At 30.7% G+C, this 26,636-nt stretch overlaps 1 protein-coding gene across 5 annotated transcripts in view; it reads left to right on the forward strand.

The window, feature by feature from the left end:
• LOC134715529 (cytosolic purine 5'-nucleotidase-like) overlaps positions 1 to 11,387 on the forward strand; it is a 37,883-nt gene extending 26,496 nt beyond the window's left edge. For all 5 annotated transcript variants that reach the window (XM_063577761.1, XM_063577763.1, XM_063577762.1 and 2 more), the window contains 7 exons: positions 1,074 to 1,175; positions 1,928 to 1,994; positions 2,546 to 2,768; positions 3,380 to 3,440; positions 4,177 to 4,234; positions 5,464 to 5,582; positions 6,663 to 11,387. In XM_063577761.1, the coding sequence (XP_063433831.1) occupies positions 1,074 to 1,175; positions 1,928 to 1,994; positions 2,546 to 2,768; positions 3,380 to 3,440; positions 4,177 to 4,234; positions 5,464 to 5,582; positions 6,663 to 6,902 (870 nt within the window). In that variant the 3' untranslated portion in view covers positions 6,903 to 11,387. The remainder of the gene's footprint in view (positions 1 to 1,073; positions 1,176 to 1,927; positions 1,995 to 2,545; positions 2,769 to 3,379; positions 3,441 to 4,176; positions 4,235 to 5,463; positions 5,583 to 6,662) is intronic.
• The last annotated feature ends 15,249 nt before the right edge of the window (positions 11,388 to 26,636 follow it).

The following is a 26,636-nucleotide window of genomic DNA, read 5'->3' on the forward strand; positions in this document are numbered from 1 at the left end:
CATCGCCGTTCAATTTTGTAAAACGCGGATTTTTATCATTACTGTTCCGTCCTGGTCCGGTATTTAGAAAATGCCAATGTAATACTTCCGGTTTCTCGGGAGTTATCAACCTATTGTTGGGTAACTAACTGACTTCCGAAGAGGCAAACTTGCATTTTATGAAGTAACTTTCCCCCTTTCTCTTCTTCTCCTTGACAAAACGAAAATGTACAAGTAGAGAACATCTGAACAATTATTGAATGGAATGCATACTACAGACAACATGTTAAAAGACAAATTTTAGTGCACATCACTTTGCAACCACTCGTCAGTAATTTTTATTGGTAAATGCACGTTTATGAATGATTACTGAAAACTTTTCAAAAATACGGAAAATTTGATAGTTTGTTACTGATTGTGTCAAAAGGGGGTTGGCATCTATGATAATGCCTCTGCCCTCTGGTTGATATTGAAGTCTCAGGATGGTTTTCAGATATGAAAAGTGTCATGTTTTACAACAAAATGCATTGAGTGTGAAGGTAAAGGTAGAGTCTTTGTTTAGCCTTCTTGTTAGCTGAACCTTGAAGTCATTATTAGGTTAGGTATACTGCACTCCATTAGGAGTAGCTATAGCCTAGTCCTACAGACAGATATTTCGGTTAGCTGTCAAACTAGTCCAATCTCAAAGGAGGGTAGTTTACCTAACCTTATAATGAAATCACCGTTCAGCTAGCAAGCATAAGATTTTAACTTTACCTACACACTCAATGCATTTTGCTGTAAAAGAAAGATTATTTAAATAATTTGTATTCCATAGTCTTTTTCACATTTATTTCAAACACATACACCAAACACATATACCAAATTTACATAATAAAGGTTGCATTCATTATAATAGAATCAATATTATTTATCTTTGTTAATTTGCTCATTAGCATGTTAAAACTTTTAATTTATATCTTTGTTAGTTTTTAGTAGATTAATTAATATGAAGATTTTGTAGTAGTCCACCATTTCTATAATCACTTCTCTATGAAACACATTTATATAAAGTTTATAGAAATACTGTACATGTATGCCTTTTTATATTTCAGACAAAAGGAAGAGATTGGATAACATTCTTTGATTATGTTGTGGTAGATGCAAAGAAACCTATGTTCTTCAAAGATGGGACAATCTTACGTAAAGTAGACAGGGTAGGTATCTAAAATGTTCTCTTACTGTAAACCAACTTATTTTCGCACACAATTTATTTCTAGTTTCACCCTTTCTAAGTTACTTCACAGCTATTTTATTTCCTGATTTTCTTATTTACTTTTTGAAATTTGATAAGACATGATCCAAGGTTTACATATTGGCAACGATTTATATTTGCATTATTTTTCTACTTAACATAAATCACGAAAAATAAGTTGGTTTACATTATTAGTCTCCTATGGACAAAGAAGAAGGGGAGTTTAGGTTTGCACTCTGTCTGTCAGTCCAGTCATCAGTTTGGCAAATCAGTTGTCTACACTTTTTCCCCTTGTGCTTGTAGATCTTGACTTGATATTTGTTATATAGTTTTTACCATGACAAGTGACAGATCAAGTTAGCATTTTGATCTAGTACAATGGATTTTTAACAGGTAATACTCACAGAATGATTATTTATCAGATCTGGTAGACTATGTTTCATGGTTATTCAATAGTGATCTTAAGGTTTACACTAATTTCTACATCTATAAAAATGTAATAAAAAAATGATATACATTACACCTTAATTTGAAATGAATACGGTTTATGTGTATGGGACCAAAGTGGTTTTTTTTGTTGTTGTTCCTCATCTTGAAGACCTCATACACTTCAATACAGTATCAAGCGTTTCTCTTGGATGATTATTTTTGTTAAATGCTTTTTTGTCTTGTAAAGATTTTTTTGAAGTTTTTGTACTGATTTATATTTTTCAGACAACAGGTTCATTAAGTCTAGGACATCACATGGGGCCTATGGAAAAAGGATGTGTATATTCTGGGGGTAAGTACATGAAAACAGATGGACCAGGATTTAGAACTGCCATTCTACTTAAATAGATAAAACATCAGTATTTACTCTTCTTATTAACAGTCAAAACTATATTTATATAAAAAAATATAACAATTATGATTGAGTTATTACAAAAGGGCAAACATCTGGAAATTTATTATTTCCTAGCTAATGAAATCTGGAGAAATATGTTGTGCAGCTATCTTTTTATCTGTAATTTGCTTTGGAATAAAGACATATGTGCTGGTTTAGTTGAACCCACTTTGATGTTTACAGCTTGTTTTTGGCAAAGACATAGGTGCTTGGTAAGAAATTTTATCTTTATTTTGTCATAAACTTTGAATTTTGTTTTTCCTGATTTGAATTTTCCATGATGTCAATAACAATATGAAATCAAGATATCTAGTATGATTGCTCATTAGACAACTATCTGTCCAAATAATATTGATTTAAGAAATGAAAGTTGCTGAATAGCCTCTGACTAATACAATGTAATAACAATGATAAAACTGTGCGGAATTTTTATTTTTATATTTTTTTAGGTTCAGTTGATGTAATTTCTGAATTAATGGGTGCCAAGGGCAAAGATGTACTGTACGTAGGAGACCACATATTTGGTGACATATTAAAATCTAAGAAGGAACGAGGATGGAGGACATTCCTGGTTGTTCCAGAAATGGCACAGGAGCTAAAAGTTTGGACTGAACAGAAATCTTTATTTGGTCAGATAGAAACCTTGGAATGTGAGATGGCAGATTCTTTTAGGTATGTGCAGACAGAGCTCATAAAGGGCATTACGGTGGATTCATTAATATTCCTTAGATAACAATTTTTGTTGATTTCAAGGGTAGAAGAAAACAATGAATTTAAATCTTCAACCAAATGCAAATCTTCTAAGGGAATGCATGTGAACTTTGTCAAAACCACATATTAAAATATCCATGAATATGGAAATTTTCCTCTATCCACGAAAAAGAAGATTCTGTGTGAATGCCAATGAGACATCTCTTCAGAAGAGACCAAATGACACAAAAATTAACAACTATAGGTCACTGTACGACCTTCAACACTGAGCAAAGCCCATAGCCCATAGTAAGCTGTAAAAGGCCCTGAAATGACAAATGTAAAGCAATTCAAACAAAAAAACGGCATGGTTTAAATATAAAAATATGAACCAAAAACAAATATGTAACACAGCAACAAATGACAACCACTGAACTACAGGCTTCTGAATTAAACAAGCACATACATACATAATGTGGCAGGTTTAGTACCTGTTAATGCCTTTTGGTCACATTTTATGTAGATTGCATATGATATATACACATATTATATAATTTTATACATTTTATACATTTTATACATTTTATTTACAGAAATTTAGACAGTAGCACTAGAGATGTACCAGACATATCAAAATACAAAAAGGAAATGATGGTAGGTGCTTCTTTAGAAATTAAAAAAACATAAAAAAGACATAAAATGTATAAAGGGAAATGAAAATATCTGGTTCATCTTCTGCAAACTGTGGACAAACTTTGATGAAACTGTTATTTTGTGCTTCATTCAATTTTGAAGCATTTTCTTGGAAGTCAGATAACAGCTTTTATGCTAATTAGAAATAATTATGTTTAAATTTATTTTATGTACACTCAAGATAATTACTGATGTAGTTTTGATTTATTGAAAACAAATCTGAAATTGATATGGTATCTTGCTTTAATTGATGAAGTAGAATTAAAAAAGAATATATATACAAATATTTGATTAATGAATTTGAGAGGAAATGGGGAACATGTCAAAGAGACAAAAACTTGACATTAAAATATAAAAAAAGGAAAATGATGGTAGGTGCATGCTTCTTATGAATTGAAAAACACAACACATAAAGTATAAAGGGAGATAAATATTCTGGTACATCTTCTTTGAACTGGGGACACACTTTGATGAAGCTGTTATTTTGTGTTTCACTCAGCTTAGAAGTATTATCTTGGAAGTTACATAATCACTTTTATGCTAATCAGAAAAAAATATGTTTAAACTTATGTTAAGTGCATGGGAGATAATAACAAATATATTTTAAACCGATTACAAACAAATCTTATCTTGATATGGTACCAAATTTAAAACTTACAAAGTAAAGTTCATATGCTTTGTTCTTTATTTTTTTTAGGAAACTGTCCACAAGTTAGATCTTTCATATGGAATGTTGGGGAGTATCTTCAGAAGTGGTCAGTATATTTTAATTAGCTTTTACTGTCATTTTTGTTGTAAATCAATAATGAGCTATGAGTTCATTATTAACCAATTTCTTAGATAAAGGTGAACCCAGAATTTCAATGTTCAAAGAAGTACATAATTTCTAAAGGTTTTCAAACTGCCAAACTAAGAAATAATTTATCCACTAAGTTTAAATACAACTTTTCCTCACAAAATTTTGAACCAACAAAAGAGAATGAATCTACACTACGAAGATGTCATAATTAGATAAATAATATTTGATTAATAGGGATATTTATTTTAGTAATTGATAATGACACCTAAATATTGTTAGGTGAGGAAGTTTATGGCAGTTCCTATTGTTATAAAAGGATGTCAATTTTATCAATTTTTCAAGAGTTGTCCTTCTTACTACATATAGTTGTAATGACATGCTCCACCATTTTCCAAAAAAAATTAGAGATGATCCCTAAATGCAGTATGCTATAAGTTTATCATATATCATAAATATCAGAGCTCCTTATCCTTGGATCAAGGGATGTAGATTTGGGAGTAGGGATAACTGCCATAAATTTTGGAGGTTTTTTTTGCTGATTATTTTCATTAACCCTCCTCTCAGATTATCTGTACTCAAATTGTATTCTATGAAGATGAAAGGCTTAAATCTAGTATATCTCAGTTTCTACATGTCGTATAATGTAATATTATTGCACAATAGTGACTGGCAATCACAGACACCATTTACAAAAGTAAAAAATTAGTCATCCTTTGAGATTCTAATTTTAATATCAGAACCTTTTTTGTTCCCAGTAAATAGAATAGAGAAAGGAAGAAGGGCATGTGTCAAAAAAGCAACAACCAAATATACTAGTTCAATGTAATGAAGCTACATTAAACTTAGAAACATACAAATGAACCAAAATTTAAAAACACACAAAACTAAAACCAAGGCTAAAGGTCCCTGACTTTGGACAGATGCAAAAAATGTGACAGAGTTAAACAGAGTTAAAAACTAAAAAAGACACATACAAAAAATTAAACAAACTCTCTAACTAAGAATAAACAGAAAATAATCAAATCAAAAGAACCAAAAAAGATTTTTGGTGATGCATTTTTGGGTCTATGAAGGTTATACTGGACAATAAGTGTATCATTATGGTGTATGATTTGCACTGATGGTGCTGATAACCATATCATACAAGTGTAATACAAAATATACCATATTTTATTGTATTTCTAGGTTCTAGACAGACATTTTTCTCAGCACAAGTACAGAGATATGCTGATTTATACACATCGAATCTACTAAGTCTTCTCCATTATCCATTTACATACATGTTCAGGGCACCATCTATGCTGGTAAGCTATATACACTTTTCCTAGAAATATACCAGGGGTTGAAGTCATAAAACTTTGCTCAGTGCTTGGAGCACAAAAATCATGCTCAAAACACCAAATCCTGTATTTTGATTGGTTGATTCTCCAGTCAGAATACAAGAATCTTGCTCGAAGGTTTTATGACTGTAAGGCCTGTTCAGGGCACATTCTATGCTTGTATTTGTCTACAACATGGTTCTCCCTGATCATCACAAAATCTGCAACTCTGTGGAAATGGGGGGAGTTCCACTAAACTTAAACTGATTTTTCTAGATGGCATGAAGTTGTGCATCTGTAATTTAAAATTTTCATCTGTAACTTTTTGGGGCTTTTCAAGGATTTTTGTCATATCCATAAACTTTTTTAGCTAACTGTGATATGAGTTTTGCTTATTGTTAAAGAACGTTCTGCAACTTTTAATTACTTAAATCAATGTTATATAGATTCTGTTGAATACTTGTCGAATTGGCAATCATACTAAATCTTCTAATTTATTTTATTTGGAGACTGCAGACACGTCTCTTCTTCAATGGAAGATTCACACATTTATTGTATGAATTGTTTAGTGTAGTTATAAATTGTTTTCCACAGTAGGGAATTACCTCAATTGATATGGTGTTTAAGGAAGTTCATTTGTCATGTTTTGGACTTTTTTGTCAGATTTTATGAAATTCTCTGGTTTTATCCATTTGAATGCCTTAAAAATTTTGCCCTTTGACCCCCATTTTTCTTTTTATAAATCTTTTACATGTATCATTATAAGCCATCTATAAAAGTCTTATAAAATTGTTGTTATTTTTTAATAGTGTTTGAGCACCTAAACTGTTAAAAGTGTTAAAGCTATGAAAAGTCAAGAGAGAACATTTTCCGGCCAAAATTTCAATGGCTTATATCTTGAAAACAAGCACATTGACCTTTATTTTATGCTCTTTTGGTTTCTTTATTAATCCCCTATCAATATACATACTAGAGTTATGAAAAGCTTGTCATTTTGAAACTGAGTAGGGAACTTCCTTAAGGTATGTTTCACTTTAAAACTTCTTTTCTTTTTGTTTTAAACAGATGCCTCATGAGTCAACAGTAGATCATGATCTTACTTATGCAGTGGAAGATGGTGACACAAGCCTTGGTTTAAGACAGCGACCTAAAGATTTTGACATTGAAACCCCAACGAAAATTATGAGACAGAATAATGTACCACATCTTCATGCAAATATGCCCTGCAAAGTGACACATTACCATGATGAAGACGAAGATTCAGATGAAGACTCTAGCAGTGCAATGAGTGATAAATCGGCTTAGATTTACTTAGATTTCAACCAAATCAACCATTTTACACTGACAAGACAAAAAGAAGAAATGATCAAGTGACTCTATGGACTTATTGTTTTGCAATATTTGTTTCAATAAGTAACAAAGTTAGAAGTTTATTTACATTTTGGTGTGCCCCAGATTTCAATGTGGTCATGCCATTTAGGAAATAAGTGTATATTTCTTTACATTTTAATGTGGCAGATATCAATGTGGTCATGTGGTTTACGAAGTGTACATTTATTTACATTTTAATGTGGCAAATTTCAATGTGGTCATGCCCTTTATAAAGTATAATTTCAGTTTATACTTTGTTTCATTTTGAGACATGCCTTTTAGTAAGTGTACATTTATTTACATTTTGATTTGACAGGTTTCTATGTGGTCATGCCATTTAGGAAGTGTACATTTAGTTTATACTTTGTTTCATTTTGAGACATACCTTTTAGTAAGTGTACATTTATTTACATTTTGATGTGGCAGGTTTCAATGTGGTCATGCGGTTTACGAAGTGTCCATTTATTTACAATTGAATGTGGCAGGTTTCAAATGGGGTCATGCCATTTAGCAAGTGTAATTTTTGTTTATACTTTGTTTCATTTTGAGACATGCCTTTTAGTAAGTGTACACTGCCATACATTTCACCATTGCATTATCACTTTATAGATTTTATGATTATTCAAATCTCATTTTATTGAGTTCATATATTTACAAGTGAAGATCCATAATCATATGCCTTTTATTTTAAAACATTTTTTTGTGTTATCCTTAAAAGGAAGAGTCAAATAATTATGTAATTTTATCTTTGTTTATAATACCCTTTTGTTTGTATTCCTGGTTGGGGTCCTATCAAACTGCCTTAAGGGCATACGATACAGTTACAGGGGAGGTAATGACGTTGCTAACGTAATTTGTTATTTTCGCGACGTCAAACAGTGACATATCGGGAAAAGATGCATTTTTCACTGATTTTTATCATTCAAACTGATTTAATATAAAAACAAGTTCATGGACCCCTATTTTTCAAAACGGCATTTGGTTTCATTTTGCAGGGAGATTATTCGACCTAAATTTTATAAAACTGTAAATAGAGGATTTTATTTAATTGTGATAAACATGCAGTAAAAAATTACGTTTTTTCCTCAATTCATGAACATTTGATAAATATGAGTTATTTCTGAATAAAAAGTTGCATATTTTTTAAAGATATTTATAAAATACAGAAATTACCGATTATTTATCAAAAAACAATTTGTTTTTATCTTTTATAACAAAAAAGTTATGTCTTTCTTTCGAAAAAGAAATTACGGCCACAAATCTGAATTTCGAGCAAATATACAAAATTTCGACCTCATTTTACTCAAAAAGTAGCACATGAAGGTATATTTTTTATTACATATTTGATTTAATCAGGTAAAAAATAGCCTATATGCAAATTTTCATGAACTTGTAAATACAGGATCAAAACTGTATCGTATGCCCTTAACATAGAAGTATTCATGCTGTTCAAAGTTATTTTCAAGATCAATGAATAGATTTAGAATTTTTTTGGTATATTGACCACCTTAAATGTACTTCTAAATTCCTTTTAAGTGATTTGAAATATAATAAATGATACATTGACAAGATAATTCAAAATTTTACTTTAATTTCATTTGAAAGAGTTATTTTCATTTCATTATCTGAATATAAGAGTATCTTTATAAAGAAAACTATATCTTTTTAAGGGAAGACATTTAAGAAGATAGCCTTGCTTTCTACAAATAATTATGGTGATTTAAAGTAGATAAAATCTTTAATATTGATTAGAAATGAAAAGTTTCTTTGGTTAAGAGAATCACATGTATATCTAAACAGAAGTAGATCTGCCTTTGAATGTTACAATCATTATTTAGCAAGTAGTGTTTGAATGTTAGATATAGTATCATATCATTATATATAATTATGATATTATAGCAATAATGTGCAATGGATATTACCATATTGATTTTTACGATGAATGAGTGTTGGGCATAACAATCAAACTAATTAACTGATATTCAAGATGAGTTTTAAAGTTAAGCAATGGTGATTTTGAACAATCTTATTAGCATCATGGTATAAATGTATCACTGAACATGAAACATTAAGTAATTAGAGTATTATAGCATTTGAAAAAATTGTAATATGTAAGATAGTTGTTCTGTTATCTTTGAACTTTTCTTAAAAGACGGCCTTAAACTTCCTGTAAACATATTGTGGGTTCATTATTTTTCGATGGATATCAATTTTTCGGGGATTTCGTGGGTACATGTGAACCACAAATTTTAATGTTCAACATATTACAAACCACGAAAGTGTTAGTATTGTTCAATCCACTAAAAATTTGTACTCATGAAAAAAAAATGAATGCACAGTAAAAGGTTGTAATTTGATTTGTTTATTTTGTGATTGTCTGTAAGGTTTAAAACACTATAGAGAGGGTCCATTTTTTCTTTCCTAAGGTTTTCATGTCAATCATCAATAGGGCTATTATATATTTTATATCTACTTGTTAAACAAAACACATTTGATTTAGAATTACTTGGAGAAACCATATGAGAAAAGATAACCATATTTTCTTTCCAAAAATTGAATAAAAAGAGAAATAAAAATTTGGTGTGGCCTTAAATATTGGTGTATAATTTATTTTTAAGGGTTATTATATGTATAGTTTTATTTTTATTGTTAAGTGCTTGTTATTTATATTTGATTTATAGCTTATTCATAATTGATTAGGATCTTATATATTTTGTGTTATTTTGTTTTAAAGATAGGTTTTAGTTTTATGCATATATATGTACCAGGAGGTGTCACGTTATATTTATTGTTGTCGTAATATATAATTATTTTACGCTTTGTTAGTTATCTTAGTTTTGTTAAGAAAATCAAAAAAGATGATGAACTTAATATGTATGCATGGCTTATTTAAATAAATAGTATTTAAGGTGGTACCCAACACTTTCACTAAAATTAATTTGGCGTGTTTAATTTTCATAAAATTTTGACAAAGTATTTTCTTTGACCCTTTAACAAGTATATAAAAATTTCCAAAACTTTGAACCAACCTTTTTTTCAGAAAAATTACACCGGTTATATAGCAGTTTGACAAACAACAATTTTGATCATTGAGGAGCTTAATATTCCCTTTACAACACAACGTAATTGAAACGTTTAGTTGATTTTACAGAGTTATCTCCCTGTAGTGTTAGGTACCACCTTAATAGATATAGTGTTCATAGTTAAGATTTCCTTTAGTCATATCCAAATTTTCCCTATAATGGTAACAATGCATGTACTTTTTTAATTTCATAAATTAGACCACTGCTGGTGCCATAATTGTATATTGATTGTCATTCTGTTATAACTTTCAAAAAGGCATCAAAATTGACAAAGAAAATGTGTCCATTCAAATAGGAATAGCTTTTGGTTAATAGTCACATAATAAGTTGTTAAACAAATCTATTGTGTATATTGATGATATTATGGACAATTTGGAGGGTTGATCCCCTTTTAACTGAACCTAAAGTTTTAATGAAAAGTGAAATATTATAAATACAAACCCCAAAAAAAATCTCTGGTTAATATGTCTGAACAAGAAACAGTTATTCCATCAAGAATCTCTTATTGCACTTACTAATTTCCTCCTTTGTAAAATTGTAAAATATTAACAGCTCAAATTTTAATTGAATAACTGTTTCGAGTATCATAAAAAGAGCTAGGCCTTAAAATCATCAGCTGTTTCAACAAAGTTTTTATTAGCATATTTCATCATTTGAAGTCAAGAAGTTTGTTGATTTAAAAATACATACATAATTTGTGAACATATACTGGGTTGACATGTAAACATCTTTTGTAAGATAAACAGTAGATACAGGTATTTTAACACAAAGGAATTATTCTAAAATTCTTTTAAGTTGAAAGGATTGCCTTAGTAATACATTGTTTTACATTCATGAATCTCTACAAAGTTGACTGTGATGAAGGGTGCCTTTTTAGAAGTGATTATTTACATTAAAGCAATGTGTCCTCAACCAATTAAAAGACTCATTGTTTGTGCTCAAAATGTTTTTGTTCTTAAACCCCAAATGAAAATGTAAAGCCTTTTCTGGTTAAATCAGATTTTTTCTTTAAATTTCATGATTGATATGAAGATAATTTTTTTGCAGTTAGCCCTTTGATTTTGTTGGTATTGTATAGATGGGGGAAAAGAGTGCAGTGAAAAGAAATCCACATTTACTAAAACAAAACAAAAATTTAGTTTTGTAACGTTTATAATATTTATTTTAGACAAGAGATTTTTATAGTGGTGAATTTTTAGTATATTTTGTATTTATTTTATTTTATGTTAATGTTATCATTAGGGACCATTCATGAATGTTTGTTAGAGAGATAAGTTATTGATATGAGTGTTGTCATTTTTAAAGGGAAAGAATATTAAAAAGTGCTTAAACTTTTTGTTTGTGTTTCTATAATTTTTCTCAGAAGAAAAATAAATGCATTTTTTTTGTTTTTCTTGATAGATATTATCAGGTATATATCAACCAGAAAACCATCAGGCTCATAAATAGAAACAAATTAAACAAATAGAATCGCCAAAATTATTGACAGTAAAAAAATCTTGTTGTAGCCTAAAGGATTAGTGAAGGCATATTTGGAAAACAAAATAAAACCAAACATAATTCTGGAAAACAATATAATACCAAACATAATTCTGGAAAACAATATAAAACCAAACATAATTCTGGAAAACAATATAAAACCAAACATAATTCTGGAAAACAATATAAAACCAAACATAATTCTGGAAAACAATATAAAACCAAACATAATTCTGGAAAACAATATAATACCAAACATAATTCTGGAAAACAATATAAAACCAAACATAATTCTGGAAAACAATTGGAAACAATATAAAACCAAACATAAAACAATTGGAAAACAATATAAAACCAAACATAATTCTGGAAAACAATTGGAAACAATATAAAACCAAACATAAAACAATTGGAAAACAATATAATTTTTTTTGGTTTTGGTTTGTTAATTGTAAATATTTTATACATGAAAACAAAGGGCCTGATTATAACAAACCAAAACCAAAAAAAAAATATCATGACAGCACTGAATTACAGGCTCTTGACTTTGAATGTGATGGGGTTAAATATGTTTGTGTGTGCCCAACCCTTTCTAATCCAGGAAAGAAAAAATTGTAAAAATCAGTTGGAAACGTCTTGATTCATCACAGTGGCACTCGGCAGAAAACCAACATAAAGTGGAAAAAGTAAAATCAATTAAATACTGAAATCCCAGGAAAATTCTAAACGGAAAGTCCCTAATCAAATGGCAAAATAGAAAACAGTCACATTCCTGATTTGGTGCAGACATTTTCGTGTGTAGAAAATGTTGGATTGAACCTGGTTTAATAGCTAGCTAAACCTCTCACTTGTATAACAGTCGCATCATATTCCAATTTATTGACAACAATGTGTGAACAAAACAAACAGACATGATAGGTCAAAATGTCCTTTACACAGCGGTCAACAGTGTGCTATAATCCTGATCACTAAAAAACACCATACAAATGTTTAACAAATAAACACAAAATGGCATACAGACCAAGCATATCGGTAGTACATAGAGTTCCTAAAGTGGACACGTCGGGTTATGCATTGTTATGATAAAACAAATAGAAATAGAAAATTTATTGGTCTACATGTTTCATTATACTAGGGCAATAAATCGTGCTGTCACAGAAAGAAAACCAATCAGTTCTACACTTCCTAATGATTTACTATCATAAGTCATATAGTTATACAGTTTAAGAACAGCATGACGTTATGCAATTGATAGATAAATTGTACCAACAAGCAAGCAATCAAGATTGGTTCATCTTTGTAAAAATAAGCTAAGAAACAATTATGATGAATTATTCCCTAGCAAGTGAATAATTCGACCTCATTGCATCCGTATTCATGTGAACTTCAATTCAACCCCTTAGCTAGAGATGGATAACGCATGCATCGTGCGTAATAAGTTATTCAAAGGAAAATAATGTCACAATGAAAGTGAAACAAAGGTTAATCATTTGATTAACTGATTATATCCACAAAAATCATTCTTGTACAGATAAAGACCATGCTTAACATACATTTTTAATCTAGTATGTGGAATTAAATAGACCGAGAAAAATCAAATTGCAAGAGTTTGCTAAATCTATTTTATATCTATGTTATATCCCTTAAATATAGCCACCGGACATTTTCGGGAGGTCAACTTGATAGTTAATTAGTTGGCGTCCAAGACTTATTTAAACATGCACACAAAAAGAAGGTACAAATTATCGAGACCATGCCTTGTAAGTTATTTATTTAGACTTGAATAATTAGGATAAGTTTTTACATTGTTATAAATCAAATATGAGAATTTGAGTCAAATCGCTGAACATGAATTTGACAGCTAGTGCCCCTTTAAGGTTATCAATTTAACATAGCTTTAGAATGATAATTGAATAATGTTTTATCTTCTTCTTCTTCTTCTTCTTCTTCTTCTTCTTCTTCTTAGTTTCAGATAAATTTTAAAATGCGTAGTATTTTTTATAAGATATTAAAAATTTGTTAGGTTTAAATATGTAGCTTAGTTTATGTAAAACAAAAATAATAAGGATAAAAGGTAAAACTTGTATTTACACCGTACAAATCATACTGTCATTAGACTAAAACACTGATTAGATTTAAAATTCAAAAAATGAATAAAACCTTAAATTAATAAGTTTATAAGAGTCCACTTGTTAAAGATAAAAATATGTTTCAGTTTTATTTATGTCAGTGATGATAAAGAGTTAACATCAATCGAGGTTCCTATATAAAATTTAAAAAAACCCTATTAATTCATTATATCAATATTTTTTTTAACATGTATTATAATTCATGTTAAAATTAGAACATTGAGGGTAATTTTAGATATAAACTTATCATATAGCAACAGGTTTAATTCTCGATTTTAATGGAGTATATATGGTTGAAATGACAACAAAACTATCTTTAGTAACGGGCCTACCATGATGATAAGGTATTATTTATACCCATTCTCATGACCGACACTAGCTAAAATTTTAGATGAAGGGATGTTCATCAGCAAGTAGTCAAGTACAATTGTTCATTATCTTTCACTGAATTTCTGAACTCTTGCAGTAAATATGTATAGTGTAATTGTTATGTATATTTCACAGTTATTCTGCTCTCTTGGTAAGTAATGCAAATAACCAGTCTTTGCAGATTCTTTCTGTATCTACTAATTGAGATTTTGGTATCCGAAGGTTGGTGGAACTGTCAATTAATAATTGGAGTAGATCCTTTACAGATTCAATGATGTAGTTGAAGTTGATCTGATTTTCAATCATCAAGTGTTTGAGTCTGATGTGGTGAAATTTCCTGACTGGGATAAGGCTTTTGCAGTTCACAAGAAAATGTTTATAGTCTTCTGTTTCTTCCATACATAGTTTGCACACTGCAGATTTGGTTGAATCAAAGTAGTTGTTTATACTTTGAGTTTTATACGTTCCAGTAAGTATTCTGGATTTAATTATGCCTTTAACAACATCTCTCTTGTTGTCTCTGACACTAGTACTGCTCCAACAATTATTAGGACTTCGGAACTTCCATTTGCTTCTTTCCACATGATTTAATGTTGATTTTGTTTCAGCTATCTCAGACCATTTTGTTTTCCATGTTAAATCTATCATATCATGGGTTAATCTTTTCCAGTTTTTGAGGTTTTGCATGCCACAAAACCAGGTTCAAACCACCATACTTTCCTTTAAAAATGTCCTGTACCAAGCCAGGAATATGGCCATTGTTATGTTATAGTTCGTTTCTGTGTGTGTTATATTTTAACGTTGCGTCGTTTGTTTTCTCTTATTTTTTGTGTAAATTCGCATTGCGACAAGACGTGTCACGGTACTTGTTTATCCCAAATTCATGTATTTGGTTTTGATGGTATATTTGCTATTCTCGTGGGATTTTGTGTGATGCTCGGTCCGTTTCTGTGTGTGTTACATTTTAGTGTTATGTCGTTGTTCTCCTCTTATATTTAATGTGTTTCCCTCGGTTTTAGTTTGTTACCCCGATTTTGTTTTTTTGTCCATGGATTTGTGAGTTTTAAACAGCGGTATACTACTGTTGCCTTTATTTGTTTGGTTTTAAGACTCGGGAGGTCAACTTGATAGTCAATTAGTTGGCGTCCAAGACTTATTTAAACACGCACACAAAAAGAAGCTACAAATTATCGAGACCTTGCCTTGTAAATTGTTTATTTAGACTTGAACAATGAGGATAAGTTTTTACATTGTTATAAATCAAATATGATAATTTGAGTCAAATCGGTGAACATGAATTTGACAGCTAGTGCCCCTTTAAGGTATCAATCTAACATAGCTTTAGGATGATCATTTAATAATGTTTTACATTACTAAAATTGATTGTTTTTTTTATTAATCAAATAAAAATTAAAAAAACCGGAACATCATCATCATTAAATGACTTTTCAAACTTTCTTTTCTTTTTTTCTCTCTCTCTCTGTCGTCTTTTCACCTATAATAGCTTATATTATGTTCTATAAACTATTTGCTTTACATGCATGATCATTTTATTGTACTATTATTGTAATTTTATATTGTATTATGGCGAAGGCTGATAGAAAAAATACTGTCATCGAATCAGAAGATACTTTACATTCATAATTATTTATTATCAATAACAGAATCATTTCGATTTCTTGCATGATTAACATAAGACTACCATGACTAACTGCTTGAGTTATGCAAAGTTTTTTGCTAAACGTACATGTTACTTTAAGTAACAGATAATTTCTCACTTCTACGTATTCTAAGATTGTTTAAAAAAACAATGTCATGCTTGAAAAACATTGCTTGTATGATTGCTACTTGTACTGTCAAATTTGGTTATCTCCCTTAACCGGATTAATTTTTGGCAATGGATATTGTAATTCTGTAAAAATGTTACAAGACCAAGGAAACAGAAACCGTCAACCTCAATTATAGTAGAAATTCTTTATTAATTGTTTTCTATTCATGCGTACAAGGGCAATATGACAAATTAGTATTTATTTTGGTTCAGATAAAGCTAGGATAAGTGATGTCAGTCTCACATGTTTTGAACGTGTCCAGAACATTCAGTTATTTCGTTCTATTTTTAACAGAGGGAATTCTCCAGTTAGCAAAACGTAGAATTATGGTTTTCATTGGAAATTCAAGCAACCATGATTTGCATTTTTTTATGTGTTCTCCTACTAATAGTTTCTATCATAAATCATACTTTGTAAAGAACCATTCTGATTCAAACAAAAAATTCTCTGAAACCGATATTATCAAGATGCTTGATTTCTTGATTGACAACATATTTGTTACGTTCGGAGGACGTGTTTTTCAACAGACTGTCGGCATCCCAATGGGAACAAACTGTGCCCCTCTACTTGCTGACTTGTTTCTTTATTATTATGAGGCAGACTTCATGCAGGAACTTCTTAGGAAGAAAGATAAGAAGTTAGCAATATCCTTTAAATCTACTTTCCGCTATATAGATGACGTTCTTTCACTAAACAATTCAAAATTTGGTGACTATGTGGATCGCATCTATCCCATCGAATTGGAGATAAAGGATACTACAGATACAGTTAAGTCGGCTTCATATCTTGACTTACATCTAGAAATTGACAATGAGGGTCGGTTGAAGACAAAACTTTACGACAAAAGAGATGATTTCAGCTTTCCAATTGTGAACTTTCCATTTCTAAGTAGCAACATTCCAGCAGCACCTGCATACGGGGTATAAATCTCCCAATTGATACGATATTCCCGTGCTTGCATTTCCTATCATGATTTTCTTGATAGAGGGTTACTGCTCACAAGGAAGCTATTAAACCAAGAGTTCCAAATGGTGAAGTTGAAATCATCCCTTCGTAAATTTTACGGACGCCATCACGAGTTGGTTGACCGTTATGGAATAACCGTTTCACAAATGATATCGGATATGTTCCTTACGTCGTAACTACAATCCCCTTCCCTTTCATGAATTTGACCTACCGAATTAGACTTTTTACCGGATTTGTAATCACATAAGCAACACGACGGGTGCCGCATGTGGAGCAGGATCTGCTTACCCTTCCGGAGCACCTGAGATCACCCCTAGTTTTTGGTGGGGTTCGTGTTGTTTATTCTTTAGTTTTCTATGTTGTGTCATGTGTACTATTGTTTTTCTGTTTGTCTTTTTCATTTTTAGCCATGGCGTTGTCAGTTTGTTTTAGATTTACGAGTTTGACTGTCCCTTTGGTGTCTTTCGTCCCTCTTCTATGACTTATACGCGGTAGATCATACAGGAGTGAATATAGAAATGTAATTTAGGAATATCAATGACACCAACATAAAACATGGGTACAGTGTATCTAACAGTACGATTCCTTTTTAAAAACGTAAATTCATTCGAAAACTGAAATCACTCCTTGTCTTCTCACGACTTCGAACCGCTTTTTAGCAATTTGGAAAATAAATAACAATTCAAGTGTAATACATTTTATCAAGCAAACTTAACTAAATGACATTATCTTTTAAAAATTAACATACCAAATAACCAAATTGTCATCACAGTGGCTCGGTTTATTCAAATTATTCGAAATTTAAAAAAAATCATACTTTTATAATACGTACCTACTTTTTAAATGAAACATAGCACTATAGTTACCGGGTTATCAGCCGATTTCTCCCCTACAAAACAAGATCTACAGATGAGTGGTCCTTTTGTAAGACATTTGTAGTAGCCTTAATCTCAAGTTGAATTTAGACACGATATACTTCACTATTTTTGGGAAGGTGCTGTTGCACCGAATTCAGATGTATTTCTGAAGGACATTAACTAACGAACGAAAATCTTTCAGAATTATACGTTCATTTTTTTCAATCAGTTGCCAGAGAATCTGACACAAAGAAGAAATTATTATTATGAAAACCGAAAAAAAACAGTTGCAATCATTTCGATTCACATCATCAAGTATATATATAAATATATACGATAAATATACTAGTAAACATCTTTCAGATCCATGTTGATGTTTTGTTCCATGTTATTCTCGATCTTCCCGATAATATCATTTCTATGTTTCTGAAACCATAGAGCTGTATCTAATTTAAATGCATGGTCTCTTGCTCAATATGTGAACTTTAGGTTGTAGATCTCAATCTTTTTATGATGTTTTCAAGCTTCATCTAAATAATCATTAAAGCTGTGACCTGCAACGATGACATCATCCAGATATGCTAGGTATTCTTTCCATGTGAGTTGAATGACTCTGCTAAATGTTTCTAATGACTTGCAAAGTTCAAGCGGTAGTCGAACATGTTCGAAAAGTCCATATTTTGTTACGAAAGTCTTATGTAGACTTTTTTTTATCGATTTCTATTTGCCAGTATCCTACACCCATATCTCAAGTACTCATATAGGCGCTTCCTCTCAATGTGTCCATGTAGGACTCATAGTTTGGTAATGAGACGACATCCTTAGTTGTTACGTTATTCAAATAACGAAATAAATACAGTATCTCAAATTGCAATCTTTCATTCTAACTAAAACATGACAGGAACACCAATCGGATATAGGAGGTTTGATAACCCCTTATTCAATATTTGATTTCGGTGTTTTCTTCTTCATTTTCAAATTTAAGTTTGTTCTACGCATTTGTTGTTTAATTGTAGCTGCTTCTCCTGTATGTATTTGATGTTTAATATTTCCTTTAAACAATCCTTAATCCATGGCTCCTTCAGCAAAAGTAATATGAAATTCAACAAGTATTTCATCAATCTTGAAGCTACGATTTACAACAAAATCGTATACTGTTCGAGTATACAAATCTTGTAGGTGGTCTGAAACCTAGACTTGAGTTCTTTTGATTTGTCAACCTGATTTACAGAATCTTACTCATTTGGTAAAACACACACAGTCATTATCGATTAAAAAATGAATGTATTTTATAGTGTGTATTTCGATGTTGAGATGTTACACTATTGTTTCAGATAAAAGAGGGGCGAAAGATACCAAAGGACAGTCAAACTCATATATCTAAAAGACAACGCCAAGGCTAAAAATGAAAAAGACAAACAGACAAACAATAGTACACATGACACAACATAGTAAAACTAAAGAAAAAGTGGAGGTTGGTAAATTTTAAAACGTTTAAACTAGCTGCATTTGTTTGCATTGACTTATAATGGTTTACTTTTATAAATTGTGACTTGGATGGAGTGTTGTCTCATTGGCACTCTTACCATATCTTCCTATATCTATATAAGATATGTTGATTGTGATGCTAAAACTGTTTTTTGACTTACATAACTATTGATCTCCGAGGTTACTCTAGAGGCAAAAACGTTTTGTCATACATTTTTGATAACCAGTTGAAAGTAAAATAACAAAAACAACGAACTCCGAGGAAAATTCTGAACGGAAAGTCCCTAAGCAAATGGCAAAATCAAAAGCTCAAAAACATCAAACGATTGTATTACAACTGTCTCATGCCTGACTTCATACAGGCATTTACTTATGTAGAAAGTGATGGCCTAAAGCTGGTGTTATAGCTACCTAAACCTCTGAATTGTATGACAGTCGGTGCAACTGCAGGAGGACTAACATTACCTTAGGGTTTCGTCTTTCAAGTATCGTGTGCTTCGATATGGGCTCATTTAACAATGGTACATTTGTCTCTTGCTTTTAAGTTCATAAACGTATGTAGATCTGCTATTACGGATGTTTTATTACTGTTTTGATCTGAGCGTCACTGATGAGTCTTATGTAGACGAAACGCGCGTATCTGGCGTAACCCTGGTACCTTTGGTAACAATCAACTCATTCGTTTTAGCCCGAACTTAGTCGTTTTGGCTTTGTTTTCTATTGATTCTTGTCGTTTGCTTATATTTTCTGCTTTAAATTCTATTCTTTTATATTTTATTTTGTTTGATTTCTTTTTTTCTTTTTTTTACTTTGAAAAGTTTTATATTTCTGGCATGCCTTTTAATCTCTAAGATGTCTTCACGGTTCTTTAAACTAATTTCAAGAATGGTAATGTCTTTAGTGACGTTGCATTAATCTACGGTTCAGATTTTAGGTAAAACAATATTCAAAGTGTTACCCGTCCCACGATAATAAATTTTATTTAAGGAAAATATATGTTTGGGCTCGGTCTATCCAGGAAAATTACCTCATTTTCCCGACTTTTATATTATAGTTTTTAGCCATTTCCTTATATGAACAGTTTCAGAAAACGTTATGATTTTGTGTTTGTTGTTTTTTTATTTTACATTATCCTTTCAAGAATCATATCTTATGTGCTTAACATATTGGAATAGAGATCTGGTATCATTGCAAATGAGATAAATATCTTCCAGAGATAAGGAAAAAATATATTTGTTCGATTTTCGAAGATGAAAATAATAATTCAGTATAAAATATAACACTGCTTATTGATGAAAAGTAGCAGCATAGTTCTATGACACATCATTCAGAATATATTAATGTTCCATAAGATATTCGAACCAAATGAATCCGAATGTCCTATTGATTTGTGTGTCTAATGACAAATTTGAAGTAAAATATTCCGTTAACTTGGGTAAAATGGGTAAAAAAAAGTTGAAACATCGTTAATTTTTATATCTTTCGTTTATGATTAACACTTTGTACGCTGTAAATTATATTACATTTTTTTCTAATTCAAATAAAACAAAATATTTAATATAATTGGTTGAACAAAAAACCAAGATTCATGCTTCCGCAAGAAATTATGACCGAAGACTTTATTTATTGTTCGCTTTTTTCCACATTTTGACCTCACATACTTGTGGATTTGACATTAAAGCAATGGTTAGGGTTGGGGTAATGGTTATTCCAGCAAAAACGAATCGCAAGCACTAAAAGTGATCCATACATACATGTTAAAGACACCTACTAGGATAAATATAAATGTTATTCCAAACTTTACGAAAAAAGGAAATTTAAGCCCAAAAATCTCAGTAAAAATTAGAAATCTGATGAAATAATTTTTGGATATGGTTAAACCGGCATTATGGGTTTCCTCTTTGATACATATAAAGAAGTCAGATCTTGATAAAACACACTATCTCTCAAAGATTGTTAACATGGTCAAACCATTCAAGAACAACTTATTTCTTATTTTACGTAAGTAAGCTTATCAAAAATGAACAGAGAAGTAAAGTTTTTTTAGACTAGTACTACGACGTTGTCAATCAAATGCTTTATATCACACAACATAAAGTCAATGTAATAGATTTTTTAAAGTTGTATTTGCTGTTGGATTAACCGGTGAGAAAATGCCGATAGAAGGTACTGACATGACAATACTGATATTGTTTGATTGAAATTTGCTGTTGTTAAGGTTTTGAATCATAAAAAAATATAGAATATACCCCCTCATGACAAGTTTTTCTTCCTTGTCCGGTTCTGGTTACTTCTTTGTCATATTTGGATTGACCAACTCTCAATGAGTAAGATATTGTTTTTATTGTTGAAATGCACAACTTATACAACATTGGAATCGTTAATGTTATTTAAGCCATTTCATGACACGATATTTTATGTCTTTTGTTTTTATTTTAAACACACATCGATATGGCAAAGATCTAAATCATTATAATTAGAAAAAAGAAAAACATGTTCGGTTTAGATCTCGAATATTCAAATCACATAAGTATAGATATGAAATAAAGTGATCTGTAAATTTAGAGGAGCGTTTTTTTTCTCTTCAGAGAAATTTGGGTTAGTCTTTTTTCACTTTTAATTTTTATTTCATAATGCTCTACGGAAGTTGCTACGGGGTTACGCAGTGTATTTAAAATACTACTATGTTTTGGTAAAATTTCCTTTCATTCACGTTTTTGTTAATGCCTTACGGACATATAATGGGGTTCATCGGTGTTTCGATCATGCTCTGTTAAAGATATAGATAAATCAGCGAGACAATAACTAGTGACATTTTGTATTTATCCGAGAAATATTGCGTCTAAACAATATAGTGTGATCTATCTATGGTCTTTGATAAATGAATTACATTTGATCATATCCCAAAACTGTCATATTGTGAATGTGGATTCATGTCGTCTAATTAAGGTGGAAAATCGTTTGGTCCGTTGTTATGTATTGTTATGATGTTTGAACAGCGGTATACTACTGTTGCCTTTATATCGCATGGTTTTGTGATTTTGAGCTTTTTTTTCTTCATAAAAACTAAAATATATAAAGAAAGTATAAAAAAGTGACGAGGAATGTTACTCAGTCTTTTTAAATAAGAAAGATCAGTAATAAAGTTGTGTCTTTCTTTCAAGATCGTGTATTAATTTCTCTTTGATACATAGAACTGTTGATTTAACGTTATTTTCTTCGCTTCAAAATAATTTTATTTTTGAAAGGATTGAAATGAAAATAAAGTAATTATTTTGCGAGTTGTTTAAAAAATTTGCCATATCGATTCTTTTGCGTTCATATTCATATTACATAAACATTATATTAGGACTGACCGGTTGACAGACATCAATCATTCTTGCTTTTGTCTGGGTTTTGTTTTCTTCTTCTTCAAATATTGGCAAAATCGTTTCGTTTTACTCATTTTTTTATTTTTCTCAACTTGTATAAAAATCAGTCTTTTATTTTTTTAGACGGAAAATCAGAAAATAAGTTACCGATGGTAAATTAAGCAAAGTTTCAAGCCATTCAAATAGATGATAGTTATCAAAGGATTATAATTTAGTACGCCGGACGCGAGTTTCGTCTACACCAGACTCATCAGTGACGCTCATATTTATAAAGCCCAACACGTACGAAGTTAATGAGCATTCATTTGAGGATCCAAAAAATAAATTTAGCACAAACCGCCTACTTTCAACAGTCGTTCTCATTTTCAATAATTTAAACTAACTTTTGTAATTTGAAAAACTATTGCCAACGCCCAAATGGTGTTTAAAAATAATTAAAGTTCTAGTAATATATAATTTAAATAATGAGTTATGACAAACTATACACATCCTGTTTATGATATATAATGTATACAATGGTTATAATTCTAAAATGGTTCTTATTTCAAAAATAATTTTTATAATCATTCCTCTTCTAACAGGCAATTAAAAATAAATTATTGAAGATACAGACAAATGTGAAGATGATAAAAAAAAGAAAAAAACATTACTAGTAACTACCCCTCTACTGACAAAAATAGCTTTCTGATATCGTTTAACATTTCACCCCTTATTTATTGAATTTGTTTTTGACATTGTGTCATAGACCAAATTTATTCGTTCAGTATATGTTCACTTGTTTGTGTTAATATGTTTTCTGATTGAGTTAAGCCCTTTCCATTCATATATCACAGTGTGTATTTCTGTGTTGTGATGTTACACTATTGTTTCAGGTAAGGGTGATGGTTGATACATATTTAAACATTTTAACCCGTAGCATTTGTTTACACCTGTTCTAGGTCAGGTGGTTGTCGTTTGTTGGTGTTGTTCGTATCTTGTTCTCGTTTAGACCGTTGGTTTCCCTGTTTGAAACGAATTACACTAGTCATTTTTGTGGCCCTTTTTAGCTTGCTGTTCGATGTAAGGCAATGTTCCGTGTTGAAGACCGTATCTTATTTTACTTTTGCAAATTGTTACTTGGATGGTGAGTTGACTCATTGGCGCTCATACCACATTTTCATATATCTGTTTAATGCTTTTACGATCATGATAGTTCACCTTGGTTAAATGTATTTTCCTTTATTTGGTTTTATTCGTTCTCTGATTGTAATTTTGTTTTTTGGTGTAAGAAGTTTAATAGTCGGTATAACTGTCTCAATCTTTTCTATATGTTTCGGGTCTTGATTGCGCTTTAGTGTTCGTTTATTCGTTTGGTATTTTCTACTCGTTATTCATTAGAACTGGTCATCGAATCCATGAAATAAAATTAGGAAGACTGAAACCTTTAAACATCGAAGAAAGACACACACCGCAAGATCAAGAGACATACACAACACAAATATAAAAAAGTAACAAAACACTGCCCATATAAAAACTTGTCTATCAAGCTTTAAACAGATTAGAAAAGAGTATTTCATATGCAACTATTCCAGTCATAATTAGGTTCGATAACTCTGTATGTGACTGGTTTAATTATGATTGTGTAAAATGAACTGGTTACCCAAGTAATGATTAAAATATATATATATATATATATAGATATAGATGTCGCATCTTTGTTACAATCCATCCGTGGTTTCCTTTCGTTGATATAGAATATTATCATAAAAAAATGATTTCATAACTGTTACAATCGTATAATAATAATATATATATATTAGGTCTTGTCAAAACTTACATCGTGATTAGGCCACGTTGCCATTTTGTTTTCTTTGATCACATTGATTACTTAATTAATATCTCCAAAATCTAGCTTTATCCTTAATTATCATACGAGTTACAATAACGTGTCATATTAAATTGCAACACAAACAGTTAAATCTTATTGAATTATTTGCATGTGCAAAATAAGTGTCGAACATCGTCTACGTTTGAAATTATTTGGTCGCCATTTTGTTATATGTAACTTCGAAATTTTATCAAATCAAATAGGATGTATCAACTTTCAAAGAGAGAAACACTGTTTAATTCTATGCTGCATTAAGGTAAGACAATTATTGAAAAGACATGCATCTAACAATTTTTTCGATTTTCATCGTACAAATCTTCAAAAATATATACTGCCATGTCGCCCCACGCTATCAATGTTCATGTAAACTGCATGATCGGTGCATGTAAATCTTTATTTTTTAGTGTGAGAGACTGTTTCTAATAAATATATTACAGAACATGAAAAAAAAGAAATTTCTTCAGTACAAAAAGACACACTTTGATAAATATTTGAAATATTACTTTTTGATTTATAACTAAATTTATACCGGCATGTCGTGTCGTTGTGAACCTTCAACAGTGGCCGCCATTTAAAAAATATTGACGAAGACTGCCAAAATATGAACTTTTCAAACAAATTTCGAAGCAAAAAGTTTGATACCTGAACTGATATGGTTTGCGATTTACATTAAATAAATATGTTGTCGATCTTTTTAGGGGTTGGTAGGATATAAGTAACAATAAATTAGTTGAGAAAATTGATTTTACAAAAAGGTCCCATTGCAATTTTGTCGAGTTTTAACGAAGATGTCAACGGAGGCTGTGTGGCTATGTCACCTCAATTTTCAAACCTATTTCGAAGCACGAAATCATATTTCTGAACTGAAACTTAAATCATATTTAATTGTAAAAAATTATAAACTGTAAAACGCGGGGTTGGTAGGTGAAATTAACATTATAACAAAAAAGTTATGACCGTTTTATCTATTTACCCCGTTCACTTTCATTGATTATTACTCAGCCATTAATGATATACAACTTAAGAGTAAAAGTCACGTGATGACGGAGATAGTTGGATATGAGAAGATTACTTCTTTGTTTTACTCGAACCTAATTTTCACACTGTTCGCTAGACTAATTATTCTGAAGACTTCAATAAGGATTAAGTACAATCATTGTATATCTGGGGGAAACTGTCGAAAAGAAACAGTGAGATTATTTTGAATACATATGTAAAATGAGTACAGCTTAAATAAGTGATTCCCAAAATGATATTTCACAATAATGACGATAAACAATTTAAAATATCAAATATAATAATAAAGATCAATGAATTATCTTCCTCTATAGTTTATCTCAAATACATAAAAATGACAATAGAAACATGAACTGAATTGTAGCGTTTATAACTATTTCTATATGAGCGTCACTGATGAGTCTTATGTAGACGAAACGCGCGTCTGGCGTACTAAATTATGATCCTGGTACCTTTGATAATAATTTACACCACTGGGTCGATGCCTCTGCTGGTGGACGTTTCGTCCCCGAGAGTATCACCAGCCCAGTAGTCAGTACTTCGGTGTTGACATGAATATCAATTATGTGGTCATTTTTATAAAGGAGTAGATCCGGTAAGACCCCTTTTTGGCCCCAAAATATAGCAGTTTTACAAAATTGTTAAACAGTAAACTTATAGTTATCTATTGGACAGTAGAATGCTTCTGCTACATAAATATGGGCTGTTTTTTACAATACAGTGCACATATATCGGGTACTAGCACCATTAAGTCATGCTAAATCACTGAAATCATCACAATTCTAGTATTTTAGTTAAATTTTAGACGGTTTTCGGGTTAAACGAAAGTGGCCGCATTCGTGTTTATCCTTTATATTAAAATCTAAGTTGTATTTTTGTATAATACATAACATATATAAAGGTTGAGGATGAACACAGATGCGGTAACTTTCATTTTTGACAAAAAACATCTGAAAAGTGACATTTTCCGGCATATTTTGATGATTTTTCGTATTAGAGCTTGAATCGGATCGTTATTAATGATAAAATCAGTTACAATCTTTAACTGAAACTAATAGAATAAAATAAAATAGACACTTCAGTGTTTAAAAAGTGGTCAAAATCTTTCGTCAGATGAACCTGAAATTTGAGGCCAAAATCGGTCCATACAGGACCTACTCCTTTCCTGTTTACAAAACTTTGAATTTTTCGAAAAACTAAGAATTTTCAACTT

Source organism: Mytilus trossulus, chromosome 4 (genome assembly GCF_036588685.1).
Source record: "Mytilus trossulus isolate FHL-02 chromosome 4, PNRI_Mtr1.1.1.hap1, whole genome shotgun sequence".
In the NCBI taxonomy this organism is placed as follows: domain Eukaryota; kingdom Metazoa; phylum Mollusca; class Bivalvia; order Mytilida; family Mytilidae; genus Mytilus; species Mytilus trossulus.